Consider the following 26,887-nt stretch of genomic DNA (forward strand, 5'->3'; position numbering starts at 1 on the left):
GTGCCAAGTTCCTGGCTCTACATTACAAAACAGCACAGAGGGGAATTCTGAGGTAGCTGATTAGCAAACACTATAGAGAGTCGCCAGGCAGGCCCTTGTTTCCGTGGCCCTATTACTTCTCCCAGGCAGCGCGTCGCCTGGCCACGTGGGCACTGCCCTGCGTGCTGTAACTCGAGCTGCCCACGCTGCTTCGTTCACACGGAAGCAAACTCGGCTTATTTTGCGCCATAAACACAAGCCAATCCCAAACAGAAAATTCCCATTAAACAGTAACCCGAGAGTCTCTCAGTAATCAGGGCAGGAGTGCCACCAACGCCACTCAGAATGGACTTTAGGTCTGCAGGTGTGTCCACAAGCAGGCACAAGGTTGCCACTCACATGGAGGCAAGTTAGGGGCTGAGATGAATAAGGAATCACACATGGGGCCTCCCCGGTGGCCTAGGGGTACAGTCTCAGCCGCTATCACCATGAAGGCCTGAGTTCATTCCTTGGCCAAGGAGGTGCCCCACATGGGAAGGCTCCCATCAGCAGTGTATTTCAGTAGATCTGTTCTGTCCCCCAGTTTCTGGTGAATCCTCTCACGCCCCACCTCTGACCTACACCCCAGTTCTTCTACACAAAAATAAATAAAATCTTAAAAAAAGGAAAAAAAGAAATGAATCACACACTAGAGGGGGTGGGCGGAAAGCTTCCCCGATCAGGCTGTGTTCATCCTGACTTTCTGTGAGTAAAGCGTTTGGGTGGGGATACTGTTTCTATCCCCCAACTCCAAATACCAGCTTACCGAGTAATCACACAAGCTAACACCAACCTGTGTGGACTTGGCCGAATGCATGTGGAAAGCAATGACTCCTCATTGCCCAGCAAGCAGGTTCTTCTATTTCCCTCACATTCTCAGTTGGAGACTCCAAGGCTTGGGTGGTCTGAGGACTAGGTGAGCCCCTACAAACTGCTAAGAGGCAGAGCCACATCTGAGCACAGATGCAGCTAATTCCAGAATCTATATTTTTAATCTTGCTAAATTCTCTCTCTCTCTAACAAAATAAAAGTTCTACTGACAGGAGAGATTTAAATGACATCACAAATCTCCAGCGTTTTCTCTCCTCTGACCAGGGAAGGCTTTGCTATTCAGCATCAGTGTAAACACTCATTTCCCACTTATCCAAATTCAGAGTTTTTTTCCCCCCATCTAAGATACATTTCCCTAGCTTTGCAGGGTCTGCAGTTCCGCACCAAGGGATCTAATCTAATTCTGGCCCCAGGCAGGATGACTTAAGTCATCCCAAAGAAAAGAAGGTTGATGTAATCTACAAAGGTCGCCCTCAGTCCCACCTAGCAGAGAGCCAAGCGATAAGGATCACTTACTTACCTGCCTGGGTTTCCACAAAGTGCTTCTGGAGCTTTCTAGAGGAAAGGTACAGCACAAATGCAAATTAAAGGCAACATAAAGCAACTCAGTTCCCATCAGCATAACCCTCTAACCCAGAGAAAGAATACTCGAGGCTCCAGGCTACAATGCCAGTCTTCGTCAGAAAATATATTTATTATTGATAGCGAGTGAAGTAAAGATGTCAGTATTCATGATAGAGAAGAGGTTGTATAAGCCAAGGCTGCCTTTCTATGTTGATAAAAAAATGCCTTCTTTCACTTGCAATCATAAACATTATTCTTTTTGTCTTCTTACTTACATGATCACCATAATAAGTTAAGATGAAATAGCTCTTGTCTAGTCAAGGGAGAAAAAAGAAAGAAAGAAAATGGACACGTGCCCCATCTACAAAACGGTTGCCCCAAGATTGGGGGGGTTTACCCTCGCCTCTCCCCTTTCCATTTAACTTAGCTCCCCCCATTGGCTTGTCAGCATGGTGCGTCCACCAAATGATGGCGCTTGGTTAGGAGAGAGCTGAACAGAAATACGGAAGGAGGAGAGGGCTGCCTTTCTCTTTTAATCATCAGAAATAGGGTGGGTGACCACTGGGGCGTGTGCTTGACGGTGCTCCCTGATCTCGGCCTTGGCATTGCCAACCACTGTCGATCAAATGGTGACGTGTTGCTGTTGAACCTGCCCTCTGCTGATTCTCTTTACTGTCTCTCTTCACATGGGTTGCTTTCTTACTAGGGAAAAAAAAAAAAAGTTCCACCTCTGGAATTAATGTTGAAGGAGTTTTGCTGGTTCTGAGGTTGATTTTATCCTCCCTTTTCAAGCTTGCTCTGCAAGAGAAACAGAAACAAAAGTTTTAGCACCAGAAGGGAAGGATCCCCAGATGGCTGTGACCATGTTGGACTGTTTGTATTGCTTTTCAAAGATCGACTTCAAAAACACATGAAGCGAGGCACGTGTGCCTTCTGGTCTCAGAACACCACTACCTTTAATGAGCTCCCTTGCTCAGGCAAGCAGCACCCCGAAATGACACGGAATGGCTGAAATGCTAAGGGCGAGGGTGGCCCGGAGGGTGGCTATGTGCTATCTTGCTACCAGAGACCCCTGGAAAGGTGTGGGAGCATTCCTGGGGGCAAGAGTGAAGGGGGAAGGCGAGCCATGGCCATGGTGGCAGGGGTGGCTGGGTGGGGTGGGGTGAAGGTAAAGCTGCAAAGGCTCTGAGAAGGCATCTCTCAAGTGAAGAAGATTCTCTCCCTGAAATGCTTATCCACTCTAGGCCGAATGCAGATGTCCCTGCTGAAGATGCTGGGGGTAGGCGGGGGGCATCCAGGTGAGCACATGCTGGATACATGTACCCACAAAGTGTAGCAGCCACGCGCAAGCATTGGCCTTGGGAAGTGGCCCTCCTCTACTGCAGCAACGGCCTCCGTATTCTGTCGAGTCACTTGCTGATGTGGGTGGTGGCAGCAAGGACTCTGCCACGTTGCGATTCTGTGGCTACCCGGGGCGGGGTCAATCATCTCCGTTCTTTGGGGTCACGCAGCAGAGAAAAGTGATGCTTTAGTTCTGAAACCACTCAGGAAGAGGAGACTAGGTCAGGCCAGAGGTGGCCTCTAGTTCCTCTTCATGCTTTCTTCTTCCCTTCAATCTTCACCCTTCCGGCCACTTTATTTGCCAAGGTTTTTAAACAAGCTCTGAGGCACTCACTGCCTGGACTCTGTTGCTATGGGGAAACCAATACACATATTCCGTGGGACACTGATCCATAGTACCAGCAGTAATTTGCTATTTTTTATATATTTGCTAAACAAATACTAAAACTTTATTTTACTGAATATACATACACACAGTATTCATTCAGGAAGAACAAAAGAATATAAAGGAAGAAGGAATTCCTTCCTTCCCCCTGCTGCCCAGTGTCTTGTGGACTCTTCCAGAGAAGGTGCAGTTCAAAGGAGTGGCCTTTCTCGAGGGACAGAGTACAGGGAACCCTTGAACAGCACCATCTGAGCTGCAGGCATCCACTCCTGCCCGGATTTTCTTGTAAACAGACATTAACTTAATGGTATTGATAAGTACCAGGCACTACTCTAAATGTATTTTCTCTTGTGATTTTCTTAATAACATTTCTGGTCCCTAGCTGACTTTACTATGAGAATACAACATGTAATACATGCAACATATGTGTTCATTAACTGTTATCAGTAAGGTTTCCAGAAGTTTCGGGGAAGTCAAGCTTTACATGCGGAGTTTCCATTTATGGGCGCTCAGTGCCCTTAGCCCAAGTTGTTCAAGAGTCAACTGGATGGGCAGACGGGAGGTGGGTGGGCTCGGGGAGGGCAGGGAGTGGGGACAGGCGCAGGGTGCTTGGAGGATGGAGGAGAGAGGCAGGCCTGGAGTCCATCAAAGGCCTTTAAAGGAGAGCGACATTTAGGACAGGTACCCCAGCACCCTTACACAGTGGATGACCAGAGGAGTGTCCACAGGCAGACAGACCAGGGAGGAGTATTTGTGTTTTCAAAGCGTACCAACCACACACACACTATGCACGTTGGGAAAAAGGTATATATGACAAATCAAGCAAGGCTGGGGGCAAGAAATAGATGAGTCATAAAAAGACACAGAAAGAGACATTAGGATGGTGACATCCAAGCTTCGGTGGAAACCTCGTGACAGGAAGGCAGGCGGGGCAGAGAAAGATGCCTGCGTGGTGGGCGGGAGGTGCTGGCCGGGGTGAGGAGGGCCAGTCTGGGAGGACACACCCCTGATGAGAATGTCCAGAGTGAAGATTCAGGCTTGGGAAGAGAGGTCAAGGATTTCAAGTCAAAGAGGAAGGAGAAATGACTGCCACAAAGGGGTGAAGAGAAAGTGGAAGGACAAGTAAGAGGACACTGGGCCACGGGTGGGCAGATTATTTTAATAAGCAGAGAGATGGGTTTCTAAGAAGAGTCAGTCGTAGGGCGCCAACAGAGTGTCAGGTGTAAAGGCAGGAAGCCAGAGGAAGCACACAGAAAAGACTATAAGGGGGAGATGAGTTAGAGGGGCTGGCAGCAAGCAGAGGAAGCAGGAAGGCGAAGCAGGGTCTGCGGAGACTGCTCCATGGAGAGGCGTCTCGAGAACTAACACATGACGATCTCTGGTCGCTCAGACCTCTGGTCATGTGAGCCCTGTGTTTGCTGGAAAAGCTGAAACTTAAAACTCCTGTACAAGTCAGTTTTCCAGGACCAGAGCCCCTCATTTATCCTCCAACCCTTGGGACTCGATCTGCATGAAAGTTTCTCTAACCATGTGGAAAGGAGACTCAAAAATTCCAGGCCCAGAAACCACCTCAGCGCAATGCTATGAGCATGCGTGGGTGGGCAGCAGGGCAGCTGCACACCGAGGCCATGAAAGGGCATTTGGTTTCTCAAGAGAACGATGTCTTCACCAACGATGCTGTGTGGCATTGTGGGGCTGATACACACACCACTTTCGGCTTGAAGCTGCCACAGGCCTGGTGGAGATGCCGTGGCTGTGCCTCCTCCTGCAGCTCTGGGTCAATGCCCCAAATAAGCCAGTGACCACAACATAATTAAAGCAACAATAAAAGTGTTTTTTAAGAGTTCAGGGAACCTTTTTATGATTTTTTTTCCTGCAACCCCAACCGAATACCAAAGGATAATTTTTCAGCTGGATCATGTAACCCTAAGAATGTCAGACTCTAAGACAGACAACAGGGCGCTGGCTGGTTGAGGATTAGTGGGGCTGGTCTGACACAGGCACACTATATATATTTTTTAAGATTTATTTATTTATGCATACAAGAGCTGGGGCATAGACCAGAGATGCGGGGAGTGAGAGGATTCACCAGAGACAGAGTGGGGAGCAGAACAGGCAGACAGACCAAAATACACTGCTGAGGGGAGCAGTGGGCGAGTCAGGAGAGGTCTGCTGCGCCATGTGGGTTGCTCCCTGGCTGGCCAGGGATCGAACTCGTGCTGCAGAGGCTGTGGATTGCTTCATAGTGCGGTGCTTAACCCCTTGCGCCACCAGGGAGGCCCTAACACAGGCATGCTAAAATAACACTTCTGAGCAAATCTATAACCCAGGGAAAGAAGCTTACTCACAAAACACCAAGCTACATGCATTACAATGCTAGTCCTCAAGGACAGCACTGTGCCAGGCTGATTCGCTGGTGACACCTGAAGACAGGAGGGCTGGGCTGTGTCTACCAGGACTGGTCTATAATTTAACAATGTGACATCCAGGGAAAGGAGACGTTCCAGGTTCCCTGTTCCACCCAAGGAAGGGTGTAGATGAGCAGGGAGGAAAAGCTAAAAAAGACCAAGAGGAGGACTTGGGGAAAAAAGGAAGGAAGGAAAATCTGGGAGAGCACAGGAGGAGGCACATGGAACAAAAAGATGTGAAGCAGCAGCCAGGCTTGCTTCTCAGCCTTGGGCTTGTAGATCATGGAAGGAGACACTTCAAAGAGACAAAGGCGTGGGTGAGAGACCCGGCGGAGGCTGACAGAGGCAGCCTTTATCTTGACTTGTGTTCTGATATTGCTCCTTTCCTTCCAGATTTGCCTGGCCCCTTCTGTCCCTTCATACAGGTTCCCACCAGAAGGTGCCTTAGACCTGTGGCAGGCTCTTGGGCCTCAGTGGCCCCGCTTTGGGCCAACCCTGTTTGGCTGGGCATTTACCCACGAGGAGATACGTAACTTTGGGTGTTTCATGGGAAAACTATTTTAACTACATCCTTTCTCTTCCCTGTATTGCACACTGATTGTATTAAAGTTCTTTTCTAGTGAAGGTTTTCCACACTAAGAGTATGTTTTGACTTGACGCTGCAGATGGCAGAACCCGTTTTAGAGCAGGCAGGTTTGGGGTCCTGGGGTGCTCTTCATTATGCCCTCTAACATACTCATGTTGTCAAACTGCACTCACTTGCCACCAAAGCGTGGCAGAGGAGGTACAAAACCATCCTGCTTCTTTCAGGGACATTAGCAGATAAAATGTCAAGTTGAATTTTTAAAATGATGAATTAATAGGTAAAACAGCTATTATGCCTGCACCTCCATGCGGTCACGCCCGCTCCCACCCGGACCAAGGGCCTTTGGCTGAAGGGATCCTCAGGCCCTATAGGGTCATGTCCTTTAAGGTCCACCTCACAGGTTCTCCCGTAGTCTCCTTATTGGTTCTGTAAGTAGCTGCTGTGGGGCTGGATCTCAACACTGCATAAATTTAACACTGCATAAATTAACATAGGAAATTCCCCTGAGAATCAGGGAGAAGATTTGCAAAGTTATAAAAAATTGCTTCCTTCGTTTAAGGAACTGCTAACACTTAATCTTAATGTGGAGAAAGAAATTCCTTGCACTGGCTCATCATTCACATATTCGGGCCTGCGGCAACTGCCTTTGCAAACAGCTGGGGAAACCACCAAAGGGAGAGAACTGCAGGGAGGGAGGCCCTGCCCCCAGGTCTCTTCAGATGCCAGCCACGAGGGAGGGAGGGAGGGAGGAAGGGAGGAAGCAAGACTGGCCACTCCTGTCAAAGGGCAAAATCCCTGGAGCCCAGGTGTGGCACTTCCATTAATGAAAATGAACTGAACCGTTTTCCTCCAATATTTTTGTGACCCGGCCATCTCTCAACTGACTTTTGAATCACAGCTTTCCTGGAGAGGCTGGTCATCACAGTGGGCTCAGCTCCTGCTGTCTCCATACAAGGGAATGTATAGCAACCCTGGATTATTATTTTTTAATTAATTTATTTATACAAGCACTGGGTACAGTCAGAAGCGCGGGAGGATAAGAGAATTCACCAGAGCCAGAGCAGGGAACAGAACAGGCAGACTGACAAAACACACTGCGGAGGGGAGCGGCGGGCATGGCAAGAGAGGTCTGCGTGGCATGTGGGACCCTCGCTGGCAGCCGGGGATAGAACCAGCATTGCAGAGGCTGCATGCAGCTTCCCAGCCCAGCGCTCACCTGCTGTGCCACCAGGGGAGGCCCAACCCTGGATTAGTAAACAATCTTGATAAAGAGAATAAAAATAGGGTTTTTTTCCTCTTTTCTTTTAAAATATGCTACTCAGAGTGCTTGTTTCTGCTCACCCAGCACCTCAACAAGGCTGCAGAAGACCTGATAAAGTTGGGCTGGGAGCAGGAAGGTTGTACAAGGGTAAGGCTTACTTAGGGAAAACTGAAATGGGAACTTGCCCTGGGAGTTCCTAAATTTTTACTAGGGAGGAGCAGGAGTAGTGGGAAGTGGAAGAGGATGAAGCTGTGAGGAGGCACAGGGAGTGTTCAAGACAGAAAAATAATCAATAAATTCAATTTAGAAGCAGCACAAAGTGAGCTTTGCCGGTGCCCCACGAGCCACCCCGACTCCCTGAAAATCCGATTAGCTACTTATTTCGTTTGCACTATCTGCCTGTTCCCCCCAGCAAGTGCTGTTCTTTATTCTTCCTGCTTTGGAGGCAACACAAGTCAACTTTTTTAGGCCTGGGTCTTGTTTCTTTTTCTTTTAAAAGATACCACTGTGTAATATTCAAATTAAGTTACAAGTAATTAACTGTTTATACAGCTCTCTGCAACAACAGACAAAACACCAGCACGTTGCAGTTCTAACTCTTAAAGGATAAGCACTAGAAAAGAAATACCTGTTAAGAAAAATGAAAGTCTATTACCATGGTGATATTTCTTCTATTAAACTCAGATTAAAACAAGACAATGTCATCAAGCAACTATAACTCTCAGAAACTAGTTTAGAAAAGGATTCCTGTGGTGGAGGAGGCCCGGGTAACAGAGTTAACGTGTGGAATTCAGTTTGCTTAGATGCGCCTGCACATTCGTAGGGCTGCCCCATGACGGATGGCAAATCTCTTGCACAAACACCCAAGTGTCACCCCAAGGATGAGCTGCCCAGTTGGGCAATTGATAAATGTCATTAGGGGAGGATGATAAAGAAGCCTCAGAACACAAGAACATGCTTCTATAGATCCATCTAGAAAGTTAACTTCTTGATTCATTTTTCTGCTGCCTGAAGCGGGGTGTCTAAGGGACCCCTGAAATAGGGGAGCAGGGTGATTGGAGCAGCAGAGCCAAGGGTGGGAAGTGACAGTTGTCAACTGGTTGGGGGTGTCCTTGTCACCCAGGCTCCATGACTCCTTCCTCCCTCCTGCCTACAGAGACCAGGTGTGAACCCTCACGCAGGAGCACCCAGTTTGCTCGGTTATGGCTGACTGCAAAACCTCAGAGGCACATGCAGGAGGCCCCCCAAACAGAGGTGCTGCTTGTCCTACTGCCCGTGTGTATTTTTAATTCAAGCTGCTCAGGACCACGGGTGCTGTGCCCGCCACCTCTGCTCTCATACATGGAATTCGAACCGGTCCTGAACAAAGAGCTAGAGAACTTGTCTCTGTAGATTACCCAGCTCAGATGTTAAATACAAAGAAGACACTGAAGTCCTGGTCACCCAGACTAGATGAGAATGTTGGCTACAGCATTCCTGTAAACCCCCTCTATCCTCTAGTGAACACAGAATGTTCCCCAAGAGTCCACCCAGCTTCAGAACCTTTCTGTCAATAGCGGCAGAACTGGGAAAGAGCTGGGATGCTTAGAATCATTACCCCTCTAAGCATTAGATTCTGTCAGTACATTGAGAGGTTCTGGGGTGTCCCAGGGAGCAAAGGTAATGCAAATCACGAGTAAGTCATTTCTATGCTGCCCTCTCCTTCCCTTTAATAAATAAAAACCGGGCGTACTTTGGCCCACTGGTGGGCAAACACTATGGTTTTTCTTCTGCAAGGGCTCCTTCCTGTAAGGTGAGTGAAGCAAGATGCTTGAAGAGGAATCAGGTTTCAGTGTGAGAACAGGTGACTCAATCTTGGGAAGTTTACAGAAAGCTGTGCACCTCAGCAGACATGCGAAATAAAACACACAGAAGTCGATCAACTGGTGTCGTCCTGCATTTTTAAATGCTGCATCTCATATGGCAAGGCAGTAGCCCTTGAGTCTCAGACATCATGATTAGAGCAATTTAATAACTCTTTACTCTTAGGAAGAACATGTAACTTAAGACACTGGAAGTAACAGCCTGAATGTCTCATGTCAACGCATGAGGCACTGCTGAAGAATGGCTGAAGAAAGACTGATGTAAGTGGCCGAACGAGGAAAAGGAAGGCTGAGGGATATCCGGAAATTGTTCTATCAGTAAAACCTATTAGTCTACAGAACAATGCCCCAAGGGAACCAGTGAAAGCCGCGCCTTATGAGTCATTTCAAATGGAGTGGGCTTGGCTGCTGGAATTATTCCAAAGGGAAAACTCTTCTTGGGCTACGTCGGAAACAGACAACGCGACCTAATGGGCGGTTGTCCTGTTTGGTAGTTACCATGTTTGGTGTGTCTCGGTTGTTCTTCGGATCGAACAAGGAAACAAAAGAAGCAGAATTGAAGGGTCAGGACCCTGTTACTCTCGTGATCGGGGCCTCCTCTGAGAACAGGGCAGCTGGGGTCGGAGGCTAGAGGGCTTCATGAGGAGGAAGAGGAAAATGTGGCTCTACAGAAAAGTTTTGCTCAAGGCAAAACTGACAGAGAGCCTGCTTCTGGCCTTTCGGGTGCGGCCTTAAAATGGAGCAGGGCTGAGCTCCAGAATCCCCTGTTCGCAGCAGTAAAACCTGCTCCTCTGCTCAAGTGATCATATGTCACTTCATATTACCTTCAATTTTCCCCCTTTATTTTATGATGGTTGATCTCATTTTCCCTCATTTCCTTATTTCTGTGGATATGAATGCCCCTGCTACACACTTACTTACCCGACCCAAAATCCATACACACTAAACTTACTCCTATTTTTTTTTTGCTTTTTATGATAAGGCATAGCTCGGTCTTGCTGTTAAATTTACTGTCATAACTTCCCTGGGTTTCGATTCTCTCAACTGTAAAATGGTGAACATAAAACCATCTCTATTTACATCTCAGGTTGTCATAAAAACAAGTAAGAGAAAGGATGTGAAATCGTCCTGAAAGTTAAAGTACTACAGAAATACAAGGCATTATTATTTCTTGGTTATGGCCCATCTCAGGGTGAAAAGGCTTTGTGGACATTCACTTTTTATCAGCTAGTGTCATTCACTTCCTAGTAGCCGAACATAGGAGTTAATGAAAGTAATCGGCACCACAAACCCTCACTAAAAAGAAGATGAAATCACACTACAGTTTGGGTGGGTGGGGAAGGAACAGGACTTTTAGAACCATTACGATCAATAATAAATTGATACTTATGTTTGATCTGTTTAGTTGGCTTGCTTTAATTTCCATGCTTTAAAAAGCTCATTGGAAACCCTGAAGCAAATTCTCAGCTGGCACAGTTTGTCAAATGGCCTATCAAGTAGCTGATTTAACCATCGGATACAGGTTATTCTGAGAGACAAAACTGTTGAAAACAACTGGCACCACAAACATTCACTAAAATTAATATTAAGTCACACTGCCACTCAGGTGGGTAGGAAGAAGGAAAAAGCAAGATGTAACCCAATGTCCTCTCCTCTGTAATAATTGTGCCACTAATGCCATCCATGGCATTAGAAAGGACTTGGGTACAAGCCAGGCTGGCAGAAGACAGGACTTGGGTACAAGCGCACACTTGCCCAAGGCAAGCTCTCTAAGCACCACAGGGCATATTTGATTCTGGCACAAGCCAACTCCTGCTTTATTCTACAAACTTGTACCACTGATCTCACGGGCATGGTGAAGACCATACCACTCCAACTGGCCAGGTAGGAAGAAGCCAGTGCCTCAGAGGCCCTTGCAGGTGCCACTTCAGTAATATCACAGCTTGCATCATGGACACAGGCAGGTGGGTGTGCCAGATGCCCACGCTCCACATTGGTTTTGTCACAGTCTTCTCTGCACTGACCCCCACACCACTGATGTGGCACTAACATCAAGTCAGAAGAACCCAGGCCCCAAGTGCTTCCATTCATATGACCACCAAAGGTCAGGTCTTGTTAAGAGCATCTCAGAAGCTGCTTTGGACAAATAAAATGTACTAGGTATTAGCAGCTCTGCTTCTCTGACAGGCCTTTAAAGAAAAGCATTCCTGGCTTATACTAAGAGCTGCAAAGAGACGCCACGAGCAAGAAGCAGAAAAGGCCCCAAGCATGAGGCTTTTAAAGACAACATGGGCTTTTAATAACTCTCGATTATCTTTTCTCGGCCAGTGCTGTTGTGATTTTCCAGCCTTCCAGCCAAAACCAACCCTCCCATCAGCAATTTATAGTGTTAGAAATTTACCCTGCGTGATAACATGGCAACAGCAAGTTACAATGCAGAAGGCACGCTGTGTGACCCCGACATTAGTGTCCGTGGGTTAGAAGGTCAAGGTTTGTCAGCAAAAAAGGTAAAGGCTTTTACAAACTTCGTCTTTCAGAATAACCCGTATTCACTGTTAACTCAGGTACATGATAGGCAATTTGGTGACTTGCGACAATTGAAAATGTTTCAGGGTTTACGGTGAGCTTTCTAAAGCACAGAAACCAGAGAAAACACACATCCTGTGAGGATTTCACTAATCTGACATGAAGGGTCTGGGGAAGCGTGAGGCTGTAATATGGAGATGCCATGGGGCTGGTTTCCCACATCCCATCTCTGACTTCCCTTTCCCTGCCCAGCTGAGTGGATTCTGTAACTGGTGTAAGACTGATGGTCAGTTGCTGCTTTAGATTTTTGACTTTTGTTTTCTTTAAGCCAGTGTCTCAGCCAGACTCCTTTCTGCCTATGGAGCTGAGGCTGTGCGTCCCTTAACTTGGGGGGCTTCCTATTTGCTGGCTTTGAGTACTGGCCCAGGAAGATGAGGGGATGACCCTAGAGATACAATTATTATAGAGAGGAGAAAAGGGCACTGCATAATTTTAGTAAACATTTTTTTTCCCCTTTTGCAAGAAAATGAGCTGGACACAAGGAGAGGACTGAGTAGAATAGGAGTTGGTGACAACCAACCCGTTACTGTCATTCTTGATGAGGATGACTTGTCTGGTTTATATTTTTCACACGCACTAGCCTAGTCAGACCTCAGCACTGCCCCAGGGCACTGGGCTTCCCATTCTCCTGGTGCCAACAGCACAGGGTACGCACCTACCTGTTTGGCCTGGTTGACACAGCGCATGTACTGTTCAGCCAGAGCAGAGCAGCTGAGGGTCTGCTGGTTGTTCTGGCGGTAACATTGGAGGATTTTGGTCTGCAGATCAGCGCAGACGGGATGAGCCTCATAGCGCCTGCAAATAGAAGCAGAACCAGAGACAAATGGTCTTCAATTGGAATGAAGATCAAGGCTAAAGAATCTACAAAACAGTAATAGGATGCAAATGTTGCAGAAGTAGGAAAAAGCTAATTTTCTTTAGTCTTTAAAGAAAGATCAAAATTGCTCCCACAGTAAAAATGCGTACAAGGTAAATGCTTTCTGAGAAATGACTTCTGCTAATGGACCCCACTACAAACCTCTCTCGGCACGCAAGACCTGGCTCATGTGAATGGTGCCAACCCTCCTCAGCCGGCCAGTCAGATCAGACACCCTGGAACCCCGACTTCCCTCTCTCCCATTCTCATGGCCACAAAGTCTGAGGTCCTGCTGTTTGGGCCTCCTGCTCCAATGATGGCTACTTTTTCAGAATTCTTAATCATTTTGCATTATGGATCTAAACAATGACCTCCAAACTAGTCTCCTTTTGTCTTGACGTATGTTTTATATTCCTGTTTTCCAGAAGAATATTCTTCTAGAAGGTTCTTTCAAATGCATAAATCTGTGGTATCTCGTCCTACTGCTTTTTAAATTAAATACAAGGTGAGCAGCAGTTGCTTCTTGATCAGGTTCCTGCCCACCTTGCAACTGCTAAAACCTGACCAAACTACACCCAGGGTTTGGTTCCTCATGCCCATCATTCATTCTGCTCAGTTTAGGGAATGTCCTCGACCCAAATTCTCACCCATTCCAAGGTATCTAGAAAGTACCTACTCATCTTTCAATCTCGAGCTATGGAGTGATATTTAATCTACTCTATATAGCTCACACTGCTTTCTTATCTGTGGTAGAGCCTGTCATTTCCTCGATGGTGACCTCAATGATCCTGTACTAACTTCTTTCACCACTTACTCCATTTTCTACTTAGTGTTGACAACAATATTGTCTAGCACAAGTCAACAACCTCCGTTTACTAGACTGCAAATCCCGAGAAAGACCGTCCTGTACTCCTGGTGACCCAGCTAGTGATCTCTCTCTCTCACAGAAGTCATTCAATAAATTGTCGAGAATACAAATGGGTAGAGAGGGATAAAAAATTTTTAATTCCCTGGGCTAAAATTTCACTAAATTATACTTACAAATCTCTGATTTTAGTTAGAACGCTTTCAGTGAGTCTGTAGTACCAAATATAAATGCTTCCCAAAAGCTTATAATATACACTTGAAAAATGATAATAGCAAATAAGCCAAATGAATTATACAAACAGAAATGAAATATTTTTAAGATGCTAGAGGAACTTGGATTATAAGGATGATATACACTGAGAAAATACACAATATTATCACTTTTAATCTAGGAATTCATATTTTTTCAAATTAGTTTTATGTAATCCAAATGGCTTGCAGTTTTTCATGTCAGTTTTTTTTATATTTAAATTTGTTATTTCCAAAGCAATCTGAAAGTAGCATTACTTTAAATTTAATGGGTTCTAAAAAAAAAAAACAAAACCCTAGAGAACACAGGAGGAATATTTGTCATCAATAAGGAAACCCCTGGGTGACGATTTGTCTCCTCATTACTTTCATCCAACACACTAAGTTAATATATACTTCACTAAAACAGAAAGCTGAAATGCAAACCACGTTTCTGGTCCTGAGGGAATTCACTTCTTACTACCCTCTAAAGAAAGCAGACATACAGAGGGAGATCATCCTACAAATTTTACATCACATCGTTTTACTTTTTCATTCATTACCTTACTCCTCTGCCAAATACCTGAGAACAGAATTTAAGTCCAATCCCAAGAGTTTCAATTCCCTTTCCGAGCACAAAGTTCGGACGTCTGTGAATTTTCCTGCACACAATTTCCCTAATCCCCTTCCATGAACATCAGCACCTAAAAGGAGTCGTCTGGGCTTCCAGAGTAGGAGTCCGGACTCCACTGTGTGACAGATCACAGCTCCATGCATATCTGGGTAAACGGGACAAAATGACTGAGCCTTAGGTCGGCTGAACCAGGCAAATGCATGATGAGAGCCCAGAGCCAGCACAGGCAAGTAGGGCTGCATCCTGTGCGTGGACCATCCTACTCTGACACACAATGTCTTTGATTAAAAGGCAGGAGGAAGGAAGATGCAGAGAGAAGACTAGACCCACCCTTGTCAGATATGTTGCCTTCCCTGTTAACATGCAAGACAAGACATAAAGCAGGAGCTTCCCCATACTGCTCATCACATGGAAGACTCCATGTGTTTCTGTTCACAAAGGGTCACTCCTTAGACACAGTGGGCGCCTGAGGAAGGGCTAACTTATAAGCACTTACCGGGAGTTGAGTTACATTATGTTAGTAATGTAAGTTAAAGTCTATGAGTTATTTATGATTTGAAATGTGTCAAAATATACTTTTATTACCACAAATCGATAGGACTCACTTGCAGGGCCCTTGATTTCCTGTCTGGTGGTCTGTTCTCTACTTGTGTGTGTCTGTGTGTGTACATGGCCCCCAAGACAGCTTCTGAGATTCTTTTTGTACGCATTTCAACCTATATAGATTAGATGGTAGGAAGGGTGATCGAGGCTTAGAAATCAACATAATGGTCCCTGCACTCAGAGTGGACTCGGACACATTTTTCTTGGATTAATCTGTAAGGGCAAAGCTCGGCCGTGGTATTGATCTGCAAGGCTTGTTATGTTGCCCTAATGCACTGTTTTCACTTTGGGAAAATGCTAAATGAGATTACCGTCTAACATTAGAAGCCCATAAAACACAAGCCGTGGCACCTCCCATTCAGGAAAAGGGTTTCAGGCATTTCCAATATGCATTATGGTAAACCTTCCAACAATCATTGAGTTAGCAATTGATTTTTATTGACTGCTTTCATGCTTGCTGATGGAAAAGGCCACGAATAGGCAAAAAATAACAAAAGGCAGAATGTTAAGATATTTAAGAGTGAAAATTAAATCTTAGCTGCAAGATTGCAGCTCTTTGCATGGAGAGAAGATTAAAACAAAAAGAAATGGTGAATGACAAATGTTCAAGAGAAAGATGAAACTCAAATTTGGAGAACTTAAAGAAGTGAGATAGAGAGAGAGAGAGAATATTAATCCAAAAACATACTTAGCAAAAAGGAGCTGGTAGAAAAAACTTGACACTTAACAATGTGTATTGATCAAAAACAATTAAGAAAAAAAATCCAGTTTAGTCATCACTTGAAATTATTGGGGACTCTTGATAGATCCCCAAATGTATACCTGTCTCTCTCCACTTTTTATTTCCTTCTTGCACATTTGTACTCTGCTTCCTTCCTCTCTGCCCTTCCTGCCACCACCCCACAAGAGCACTGAAGGTCAAGGACATAGACAACACTCAGCAGCATAACTGGAGACTAAAAGATCTAAGCAGAGAACAAAATCAAAAGAAGCACCCCAGGTAGGTAGGTATTCTGTAGCTGGTAAAACAATATTTGCTAATGTTCACTGCTTCAATTAACTTGAAAGGCAGCTTTGAAAAGATATCCATGTACGTTTCTCATGATACTGACAGGTTCATTGTAGAAACTTTGGAGGGAAAAATAGAGAAGAATAAAGATACACATTTAGGTTGTTTCAAAATTTTCAGTGCTTAAAACAACATGGTGATAGACAAATGATTACTTTTGTTGCTAAGGATTTCCTTGGGAGAGGATAGTCTTAGTTGAATTAATTGGTCAAAAAAGAAATAAAAACATGCTGGTGAAAGTGAAGCTGAGATAATAGTGTTTAGTACTCTCCTCTTAAACTCTCCAATACACTTAACACCCAGCTATCTGTCTCAGAGCTTTCTGCTGATTTCGCTGCTGCCTCTCCTACTTTTATGTCTTAGAAAGTTCTTTGATGTGGTGTGGGTCTGAGCTTTCTATTTTGAGCAAACCACTTACCCATCATGTTTTTCGTTCTGCTAATATAAATGGCAGGGATAATAAGGTAACCTTGGAGAAGGGAAAAACAGGGAGCTAGCTTTCCTCACACCACTCCCCACTACGAAGTCATGTGGTGATAATCAGTGGGCAGAGTAATTCCTAAAACTCCTGGGAACACATGCAAAAAGCATTCATTTTGAGAGCAAGTGTACAAAAACAAGGATCTTTTCCCTGTATTTAGACCAGTAGGATGGAGGGTAGGGGGGAGAGAGAAGGAGGGCAGGAGAGGGAATAGCTGGATGAATAGATAGAGAATGACTATTGCTGAAAGGACAATTGTTATCAGGGACCCTTCACTTCCCCCCACGTCTCTCATGGAGCCTGGTGGCCCTGCAATGCTATCTACATTAAAACCAGACACACACACAGCCTAGGGGTCAAATCTTTAGGTCTAAGTCTTATGCACAAAGCAAAAGCTTCAATCTTCCTCTATACTCAATGCTTCATTAGACCTTAAGCCCAGGGGTCAGGATTTCTGCTTTTCTTTTATAACATAAAACTAAAGCTACCAGACATGCACACTGCCATATTCCAAAATATGCAATAATTCAATTCTCTCATTTACAATAATGCTATCATAAAATGCAATATAAAGTGAGAAAATATCTCAAAGACATTCATTACCTTTTATTAACTTTTTTATTTTTAATTTCACATTAAATTACAATAGCCTAATATTAGTTTTCAGAACAAAATGTAAACAGCCTCCTTTTAACAATGCAAGATATGAAAAACAAGTCAATTTCAAGCTTTTCTGACATTCTTAATGGCTGCTAACCACCTTTATTAATGATGCTTTTATTTGAGCTATAATCAAATTGCCACAATTACACTTCAGAAGAGGCCAAATAGCTTAAAAGTTACCTGCTTTTTTTTGTTTCAATTTGCTTTCACATACACTTTGCTATAAACCTTAAAAGGTAAAATGAAATAAGAACAGAAGATTTTCTTTTACATTTACTGACTAAAATGATGGATATCCACTGCTGTGCGGGCTATCATCTCAATACAAAAAATGCCAGGAGGCCTCAACGCCATGAGAGAAGGGAATGGCGACCCTGGTTCCTTCCGGCCCAGCATCCGGCTCAATGACCCAATAGAACTGATCGCAGACTGTCACATAAGGTACTGTTTGACCAACAGATTCAAAGTGGGAAGGAAAGCTGAGCTTTGGCTATAGATGCAACAAAGTAATATACAGACTTCTAGCCTATAAACCCAAGACTTGAATGATCAGCCTCTATTTGAAAACATTTAAATATTTTCATTTTTCTGGATTAATTTGAGAAAAAGACATCAGGATCACAACAGAATAATCTGGATCCAAAGGAGGGGGGGATCTGTAAGGAGAGAAGAAAAAGCATTGCCAGTCTTCCCCCAGATTTTGGGGTCCTGAATAAAAGTCTTCAAATCAGGAAAATCTCAAGGTGAGGACCTCTGGCCACCCATGCCAGATAAACGATACAGTACCCTGCACACCCAGGACTCTGCTCTGGGAGCGATGTGCCTCCTACACTGAACCTAGGGAGCAGACACATCACTAAAGCGAACGAATACCTTCCCAATTTTGCAAGACATTTTCCTTCCTTATTTCAGTAATATTGGGTACTTGGGAATGATGGTGGCAATTAGGGCAAACCCAGTAGCAAAGTGGGAAATTAGGGACTTGTGAACAACACCCAGGCTGGGGGGGCTTGGCTGGCTCTGTCTTCTTGTGGTGTTGGGAGGACACAGCGAGTAACACACCAAGTAACACACTGACACTCCGGGACTCCCTGTGGCTGGCTTCGCAGATTACTCTGCACAGAGGGGCCTTGGGGCATCTTGCCACTTCACCATCCCCATGCGGGATCCTGCTCTATGGGTCTCACAGTTTAGCGGCAGAAAGCTTGGAGAGGTCCTGGTCCCTATCGAGGGTGGACTTAGAAAAGAGGGCCATCTTCTGCGGCATCCCCAAAGAACAAGGCCCCCAACTGTCCTGTAAGTCACTTCTTAAAACCTAATGAACTAGAGAGGCTAAATTAGTCAAAAAATTTTCCCCAGAATGGCCTCCCCTGGTGGCGCAGGTGGTTGAGCATAGCACTATGAAACAGTCCACAGCCTCTGCAGTGAGGGTTCAAGCCTGGCTGGCTGGCGAGATACCCACATGGCGTGGCAGACCTCTCCTGTGTAGCCCGCTGCCCCTCTTAGCAGTGTATTTCAGTCAGTCTGCCTGTTCTGCTCCCCACTCTGTCTCTGGTGAAACCTCTCACCTTCCTGCACATCTGGACTGTACCATGGTTCTTGTATGCATGAATAAATCAATCTTTAAAAAAAAGAATGACAACTTTAAAATAATTTTTTTTCCCCAGAAAATTTCTCCAAGCAATAATGTCTTTGAGAAGAAATATTTACTCAGTTGAAAAGATCTGTGAAGCTGGGCATCTGGTGTAAGGCAGGAAAAAAAGTCAGTTGGCTAATTTTCATTTTCTACCGTATCATACTATCCTCGACATATGTGGGCCATGGGCAGCAAAGCCCTCCCTCTAAAAAGGGAGATAAAATAAAACTTCTTCACAGAAAAGATATTCAGAACAAGAGACAAGTAGTAGATAGAGTTTAGGAACACAGAGCATAATTGACGTCAGCATCAAATCAACCGGCATGACCCCAAACCAACTTCCAGCTACCCTTACTTCAGGAAAACCAAGGGCCTTGAGATGCCATTTTCTCAAGTTCATCAGACAACAAGCTAACACATTGCACTTTAGTCTGGGTGAGTCTTCATTTAGAGGCACAAACCATTTCTCCCTCCCTGTTTTTCTTAACGATGCTTGGAATATTGATATTGCTTAATGAATGTCAAATAATATGCTGTGGTAAAACAGGCATGAGTGGATTAACAAAGGAGCTCTATGCTTTAACAGTGCCCAAGAGACCAGCAGCATTTTATACAAAGCTTCCTAGGTGGAACATCACCTCTGCCATGCAGAGAATAGGAACAAAATAAAACCACAATTCACAGAAGCAGTCCCTGGTAGAAGAGCTGAAATATCTGGAGAAATATTCCTTTGGCTCCTTCAAAAGATCTACAAGCCATGGAATAAAGAGATGTCCAGGGCCACATGTTGAATGTGAATCTCCAAAAAACACATCAATTTATGAATGGGACCCAGTGATCTTAAATACAACAACTTATTTTTATTTGAAATATCTCAGTAAGACTTCAAGACCAAAATAAGGGTCATCACCATTGTTATTCTTATACCTACACAATGCACCAATCTTATATTTCTTTCACTTTCAATAATTAATATATTAAACGTACCCAGACACAAAGTTATTTCATGCCCTAAGCTTTATAAATTATTTCTATTTCCCCTATCATATAACTCTGGAATACTCACGAACACTGGTCTAAGGATGGGTAATAAAGTTTGGTTCATTTATTCTTTCAACCATTCAGTTATTCCAAGAACAAATATGAAGCTACAGAAATGATTATGCAGTCATTATGTGCTCTCCACCACAACAGGTGCTGAAGAAGGTGTGATCCTTGCCTTCTGTTAGGTCACAGTCTGCTGGGCGGAGACAGATGTGCACACAGGTCTTATAATAAGATCAGGAGGTATTCCAGTTGTAAACACAGCTAAACAGAGATCTAGTTTGAAGCATGACGAAACTTGAATATACAATGTTCCAGACACGAGGCCATTTACCTGGCCTCAGGATTCTTGTTTAAGTAACTTTCAAGGGTCATAATCCCTAAGAGCTTTGAGCAAATTGAATGAAACTTCACATACAACCTCCCAGAGATAATCCTCCCACCCCTGAAGAAAAATTTTATAGGCCTGATTACATCAAATCTAACTATCCTAATAGCACAGAATCATGGAATCTTCCAGTTATGTAGTATGGTACCAGCAGTCTGTGCAGGAATATGATTGAGCACACACACTCATCTCAAGCTATTTTTAGTTGCTTATAATTTTTCAAAATGAATTACTCTCTGGGATAAATTTTCTATGCTCCTCTTGAGCTGAGGAATGACTATGGGGTGACTTGGGTGGCAAGAAGTTTGGTGAAATTCCATTTGAGTCACCCAAGCATAAAAATACATACCCATCCCCCTCCCTCTCCCCTGCTGTGATCAAATTTGAGAATGCTTTTAATACTAAGATAAGTCAAGAACAGCTTAATTTAAAAAGTTTAAAAACTGTCACACAGCTCAGTGAGGACATACTGTGACACATACTGCAAAAGTAGGTTAAGACCAAATTTGAAGTCTGTAGTGAGAGAGCGGGTTACATTACTTTAGGTGATACTCTTTTCCCCACTACATTTTGAAAGCAAGATCCAAATAGAAGATATACCCAGGAAGGAATGTGTCTGGCTTCCTTAAGTGAAAGAATTGCAAATGTATTTATTCTAGTGACAACGGGGAAAATCCATACCAATTTGCCCTTCAAGTGTCAGGGTGCTAAAAATGAATGGGAAGAGGGGGTGACATGACGCCTTTTGTCTGTTTTCTATCCCTTTGATGCCCAGTAGGGGGGAGTGTGTAGATGTCCTCACTGGAAGAGGGAAACCCCACAAGGGTGCGACAGGCTGTGCCAGCGAGCCTCCGGGGATGCATGGCCGCCAGGGAGAAAAATGCGACATGAACCTCACACCGTGACCTCTGAGCACACATTCTGAGGAGGCGGTGAAGGTTGTATTGAAAGAACAGAAGGAAGACAAACACACCCTTGGAAAGGTCATGGTCACATAAGGCAACAGAGGTGTCAAGGAAACAGCACAGCAGGAGGTCTTCAAGCTTGAGGGGGAGTGATGATGTTGAGCTGGGCATGGTCCCATAGGGAGTCCATGGGGTGGGGGATGGGATTTGAAAAGCCCCCCAAATGTAGGGTAGGACGGTGAGTAAGAGGCAGAGAGGGCACTTGAGCGGGTCCTTGTGACTTGCAGAGGTGAGGCAGGGCTGAGGAGGGAGGGGCTGCCCAGAGACTGTTCCAATAGCAGATGACATGCTTAAATTCCTTTCCAAATAAGAGCCAAGTTATATAGGTGCCAGCTCAGAAAGGCTGGTCTGATGGGTATAAACTGGAGGCTGCAAGTGGGAGCCAGTGGGACTCTGCCCAATGAAAAAACGCCAGGATGGAGGCTCCGGAAAGCAAGGGAGAGGTGTGTCTACCGACAGGACACAGAGGTAAAGCAGGAGAGAGAATGGGTGATGCATACATGGCCAAAGCCTGGGATTTAAAGAATGAAAATGCCCCAGGAACGTCAGGAACCTCAAGTGTAAATGACCCCAGGGGCTGGAGTATGGAGCTAGGGCTCAGGACTGAAGGCGGACTGAAAGAGAGGGGAACACCTGGAGAGGTTTGTGCAGGAGAAGGTAGAGACAGAGGCGGGAAGGGCAGCTGAGCATGGGAGATCTGGGGGGCAGTGATGGTGAAGGAAACAGAACAGCCAGAGAACCGAGTGCAGAGAGAAGGCCCAGCGCGTGCAGCATCACAAGCCTGGGGAAACCAGAGTTTCGTGAAAGAGAACATCAGAGAAAAAAGACCTGACAAAAGGCCACGACATTGGATCCCTAGCCATTTGGAGAAACAATTTCACTATCTTCCTTAAGGCAGGGGCCAGAAGGCAGGAGATGGGTAAATAAGAGAATTGACAGTAAAGGAAGACATGGAGGCAGGGAGATTAGGTCAATTCAATACCCCCCCCCTTTTTTTTTAAAGATTTATTTATACAAGAACCGGGGTACAAGCTAGATGTGCGGGAGGGTGAGGGGATTCACCAGAGACAGAGCAGGGAGCAAAACAGGCAGGCTGACGAAATACACTGCTGAGGGGAGCAGTGGGCGAGACAGTGACGTCGGCAGCACCATGTGGGTTATCTCCCCGGCCGGCCAGGATCGAACCAGCACTGCAGAGGCTGCGGACAGCTTCACAGTGCTGCGCTCAACCCATTGCACCACCCTTTTTGAGTGCCTATAATATCTAGACACCGTGTGTGTGCGTGTATGTGTGTGAGAGAGAGAGAGAGAGAGAGAGAGAGAGAGAGAGAGAGAATGTGATAACAAAATAGATGCTTTTAAGGGGGTACATGTGCCCATGGGGGAAATATGAAAGGGGAGGGTTACACTTGGTTGGAGATGACTGGAAAGGGTCTTAGATAAGAGGGAAGATTTAAGTAGGGTGGTCAGAAATGGGAAAGGCTTATGTAAGACATAGATGGAAAGGCACTCCAGACAAAAAAGTGAAAGAAGTGAAGACAGTTAAAGAAAAGAGAGGAAAAGCTTGCAGAAGAGCCGCTGACATCACTAGTGGACTTCCTTTTTTAAGATTCATGTGGATATTTGCACACAGGTCAGAACGCCAAAGCGCCATCGGCCAGGACATGTTCTACACGCAGAGGAAGGAACTCCCGAGGAGTTGGCTGATGAGTAAAGGTGAGTCAGAAGTTGGGTAAACAGGGAAGGTGTTGTCCCCCGAGAATTTCCTCCACCAATATCCCCATGCACAATCACCACAGTCCCCTGTGTTCCTTCTCCCTCCCTCCTCCCCTGCAGGATGTCTCTGGTTTATCACTGTCTGCTTTTGTTTTGTTTTGTTGTTTTTTATTGTTATTTTCTCCCGATGTCTTATTTGGTTTCCCTATATTCCTGTTATAAGTGAAACCATCCAATATTTTTCTTTTTCCTTCTGACTTATTTCATTGAGCATAATTCCTTCTAGCTCCATCCATGCTGCTTTTAAAGAAAACCAAGGGCAGAAATGAGAGCATGGCCCATGCAACCAACGTGGTTAAGGAGAAGCAAAGGAAATTTCTTGTTAAAACACAAGTCTACAGTGAAGAATGTGAAAAATGAGGCTGTGTGTGTGTGTGCGCAGGGGAGTGGAAAGAAATAGATCGTTTGGGGAGGGACTCAACAGCTAGGTGAGACATCATTGGACAGTAATGGGCTGCTGATGAGTAAGCCCCCTTCTGACACAGGGAGCCAGGCTGAGAAGAGGGATCTGCCCCTATGTGTGTCAATAGCAGCCGAGGGTGGAGAAGCAGACGGCAAACCTGGTGAGGGGCCGAGGCGCCAGGCAATGAAGTGGTGCCCCAGGAGGCTGAGGGGTTCCATCACAGGAGCTGCTCAACCTTGGCAAGGATTGGCCACAACAGCCTCATAATATGTCCACCATGACAGCCAATCATTTTATATGACAAGTGAATATATTTAAGGCAGGAATATCTTTACCCGTTTACTTAGGCCTTGTCCTCACACACTGAGTCCAGCCCTTTCAGGTTAAGGCCCCTCCTTCTTGCCCTCAGAATAGACAGATGGAAATCAACAGATGATTAATGGCTATTGGAAAATGGAGAAAGCCTGGCACAAAATATATTTGAAAACATATTTATAGATGTTGTTGAACTATAATTTTTGACTTTACTTATTCTGCGAAAACTCATGACTGACTTGAGTTCAATCTAAAACCAGGCAACCTGTCTAAGGTGAGTGTGTTTGGAAAAAAAAAAAAAAATCACTCAATTGGTAACATAGCTGTGTCCAAGGAGGGGACCTGGATAGGTGAACAAAGAGGAAGATTTATTTTTGCATGTGATCTTTAAATTTTCTATCACAGGCATAGATAAAAATTGCAGGGTCATATATGTATATGTAAATAGCACACACTGGAAATTGCCATCAGGAAGTTTGCTTTTCCCCCAGATGCTGAGGCATCTAAATTCCTAATAGTAATGTCATTTCTATGGGTTCTGTGGCACTAAATAGAAGACTGACTGAAAACTGAAGACAGCATTGAGACATCAGACATGAAATCCCACATGCAAACTCTACAAAAAAGACAAAACTGTAAATTGGGAGATAATTCAAAATACCTTCAACATGTCAGCCTTCAGCACAAGCCCTTTTGATTTAATGTCTCAGCAACAGCATGAGAGAAGGCAAAGAAACTGCCCAATTATTTAAGTCACAGGGCAAGCGGTTGGGAGTAAAATGTAACGTGAGTGTTGAGAAATCTGGAGCGTTCTCCGTTCACGGAATTCTAGTCTATGGAGAGGTGGGGCCCTCCTCGGTCATTTTTCATTGATCTTCCTGACTTTCCTCCCTCTCTTAATTTGAATTCCCGAAGCTCAGATCTGTGCCTCTGTTGTTCTAAGGGTCCTGGTGGAGTTATTCTTGCCTCTTTGGGGGTTTCTCCTATTGCTTTCGTGTGTGACTGAATGGGTTTTCTAGATGGTTCCCCTCACTTAGTGAGCTGTGTGGTCTTCAGTTCCTTGGGGCTTCAATTCTTACCAAATACGCAGAGAATAATCTTACCCACCTGAAGCCAAGCACTAGCGTTGATGGTCCTCACATTTTTCCTAAGTCCAAGACATACTCCAAGCATTAACTAGACGTGCAACTTATTTGATTTCCATTTTCTTATCCAAAATAGATTTTCCTTTCATTTTTCACGAACAGCAACACCTTACCCTATCCACAGGCATTACCAGTTAGTTCTTTGGGTTTGATTTAATATTTTGTTTCAAGAGGTCACTGAGATTGTTAGTTCCTCCTTTGAAAAGTCTTTCACTTTTAATTCTACCTGAGGCCCCTGGTCATGACCTCGGCACTCTTCCTTTTGCCTTTCCAGCTCCCAGAACTCATTTTATTTCCCCAATGTTTCTTCTATGCCACCATTACTGGTGGTGGACGGAGGAAGAACTCACTGCAAATTCTACTCGTACACTAGTTACCTATTCCAGCCTCAAAGTGAAGGTCAGATGGTGACACCTGCAAGGTTGTTTTCAAACACAATCTAACAGGAACCAGCACAACAGCGAAAGAGCACGACGGCACATTCCCAGGGTCTGCTTCCCAAATCATGTTATAAAATTATTTGCACTTGTGAGGAAGGGCGCTATCTACAACAGCAATAAGTTACCATAGGAACTAATTTCATTTCAAAGGGTTAACAGAGAGGTTTTTAAAAAAGTGCTCAAACAACATAATTTTGCATAGTGTCTTGCATCTCTTAAACACAAAGAGTATTATCCATATTAACCTCTTAATTCCCCCCAAATCCCAGGGAATGAGAAGTCAGTCTCTTTGGATTTGGAAAACAGGTATGTTCAGTTGGCAGGGAAAAGAAGAATTTAGAAGGTAAGCTGCAGGCCTCCCTGGGGGTGCAAGGGATTAAGTCTCAGCACTATGGCAGCCACCACAGCACGAGTTCAATCCCTGGCCAGGGAGCTGACCCACATGGTGCAGCAGACCTCTCGTGTATCGCCCGCTGCTCCCCTCAGCAGTGTATTTCGGTCGGTCTGCCTGTTCAGTTCCCCACTGTCTCTAGTGAATCCTCTCACCCCCTGCACTTCTGGCCTGTATCCCAGTTCTTGTATGCATAAATAATCTTTCTTTTTTTTTAAAAAAAAAGGAAGGTAAGCTGCTAACCATTGTCTGTTTTTTTATCTCTAGCATTAAGCCCAACTAATGTGTAATACTATTTACCAAACTTTGGAAGACAAGTACACTATAAATTCAAGTAGCTAATATTTCCCTGCTTGATACCCCATAAGAATTAGAAGAGAATACACCTCTGAAGCATTTTATAGCTAATGAACATGGGAAAATTTATATGGGACATGTAATCACACGGACCCACATGTGCATCTGTGGAACATCCACACAATGACCCTGTAACTTAAACATTCTAACATATTCCATATTTCAGTTCTAATTAACTAAAGTATTTAGTACTAATGCCATACAAAGGCATTAAATTCTAGCACATCATATAATCTTAAACCCCGTCTGTTACACAAATGGATTTAAGCATTTTTCAGAGGACAAGCAAGATTCAGCAAATTAGCTTAACATTTTGAGGCCACTGCTGAGACAGAAATTAACAAGGCCAACCATGAAATATGGAAAGCAACAACCCACTACACAAATTCTCCAAATGACTGGGAGGGGCCTCATACACAGTGTTTCAGGTGGAATATCAAAGGTTCCCATAATAAAGGCAGAAGGATGAATTCTGCAGGACCAAACAACACATTTCTCAGTTCGGGTCCTGGACTGAATTCCCCATGCTGAGCTCCATGAATTTGACATCTACCTCAGGGTTCCAGTCTAACAGTATTAATCTAAGCCCTTCTACACAGCCCATATACCAATGTCTGCCCCACCTATGCCCCTTAATATAGCTCTCCTGTTGAGTGTTTCTGGGGGAAAAAAGAAAATCATAAAGCTAGGGAAACTCTAATCACTGTACATTCATAAGTACACACTAAATCCCTCCTGCCACATCTTCACATTTCTATAGTAAATCTGTTCCTGCCCTATTGAT

At 44.7% G+C, this 26,887-nt stretch overlaps 1 protein-coding gene across 1 annotated transcript in view; it reads right to left on the reverse strand.

Annotated features, from left to right (window-relative positions):
• Nucleotides 1-1,485: 1,485 nt before the first annotated feature.
• Nucleotides 1,486-26,887, reverse strand: part of CHCHD3 (coiled-coil-helix-coiled-coil-helix domain containing 3) — a 256,091-nt gene continuing 230,689 nt past the window's right edge. The window contains exons 7-8 of the mRNA XM_037513381.2: nt 12,502-12,637; nt 1,486-2,211 (exon numbers count right to left, since the gene is read on the reverse strand). Of these exons, the coding sequence (XP_037369278.1) occupies nt 2,188-2,211; nt 12,502-12,637 (160 nt within the window). The 3' untranslated portion in view covers nt 1,486-2,187. The remainder of the gene's footprint in view (nt 2,212-12,501; nt 12,638-26,887) is intronic.

Source organism: Talpa occidentalis, unplaced genomic scaffold, assembly GCF_014898055.3.
Source record: "Talpa occidentalis isolate TD23 unplaced genomic scaffold, MPIMG_talOcc4v2.1, whole genome shotgun sequence".
Classification (NCBI taxonomy): Eukaryota; Metazoa; Chordata; class Mammalia; order Eulipotyphla; family Talpidae; genus Talpa; species Talpa occidentalis.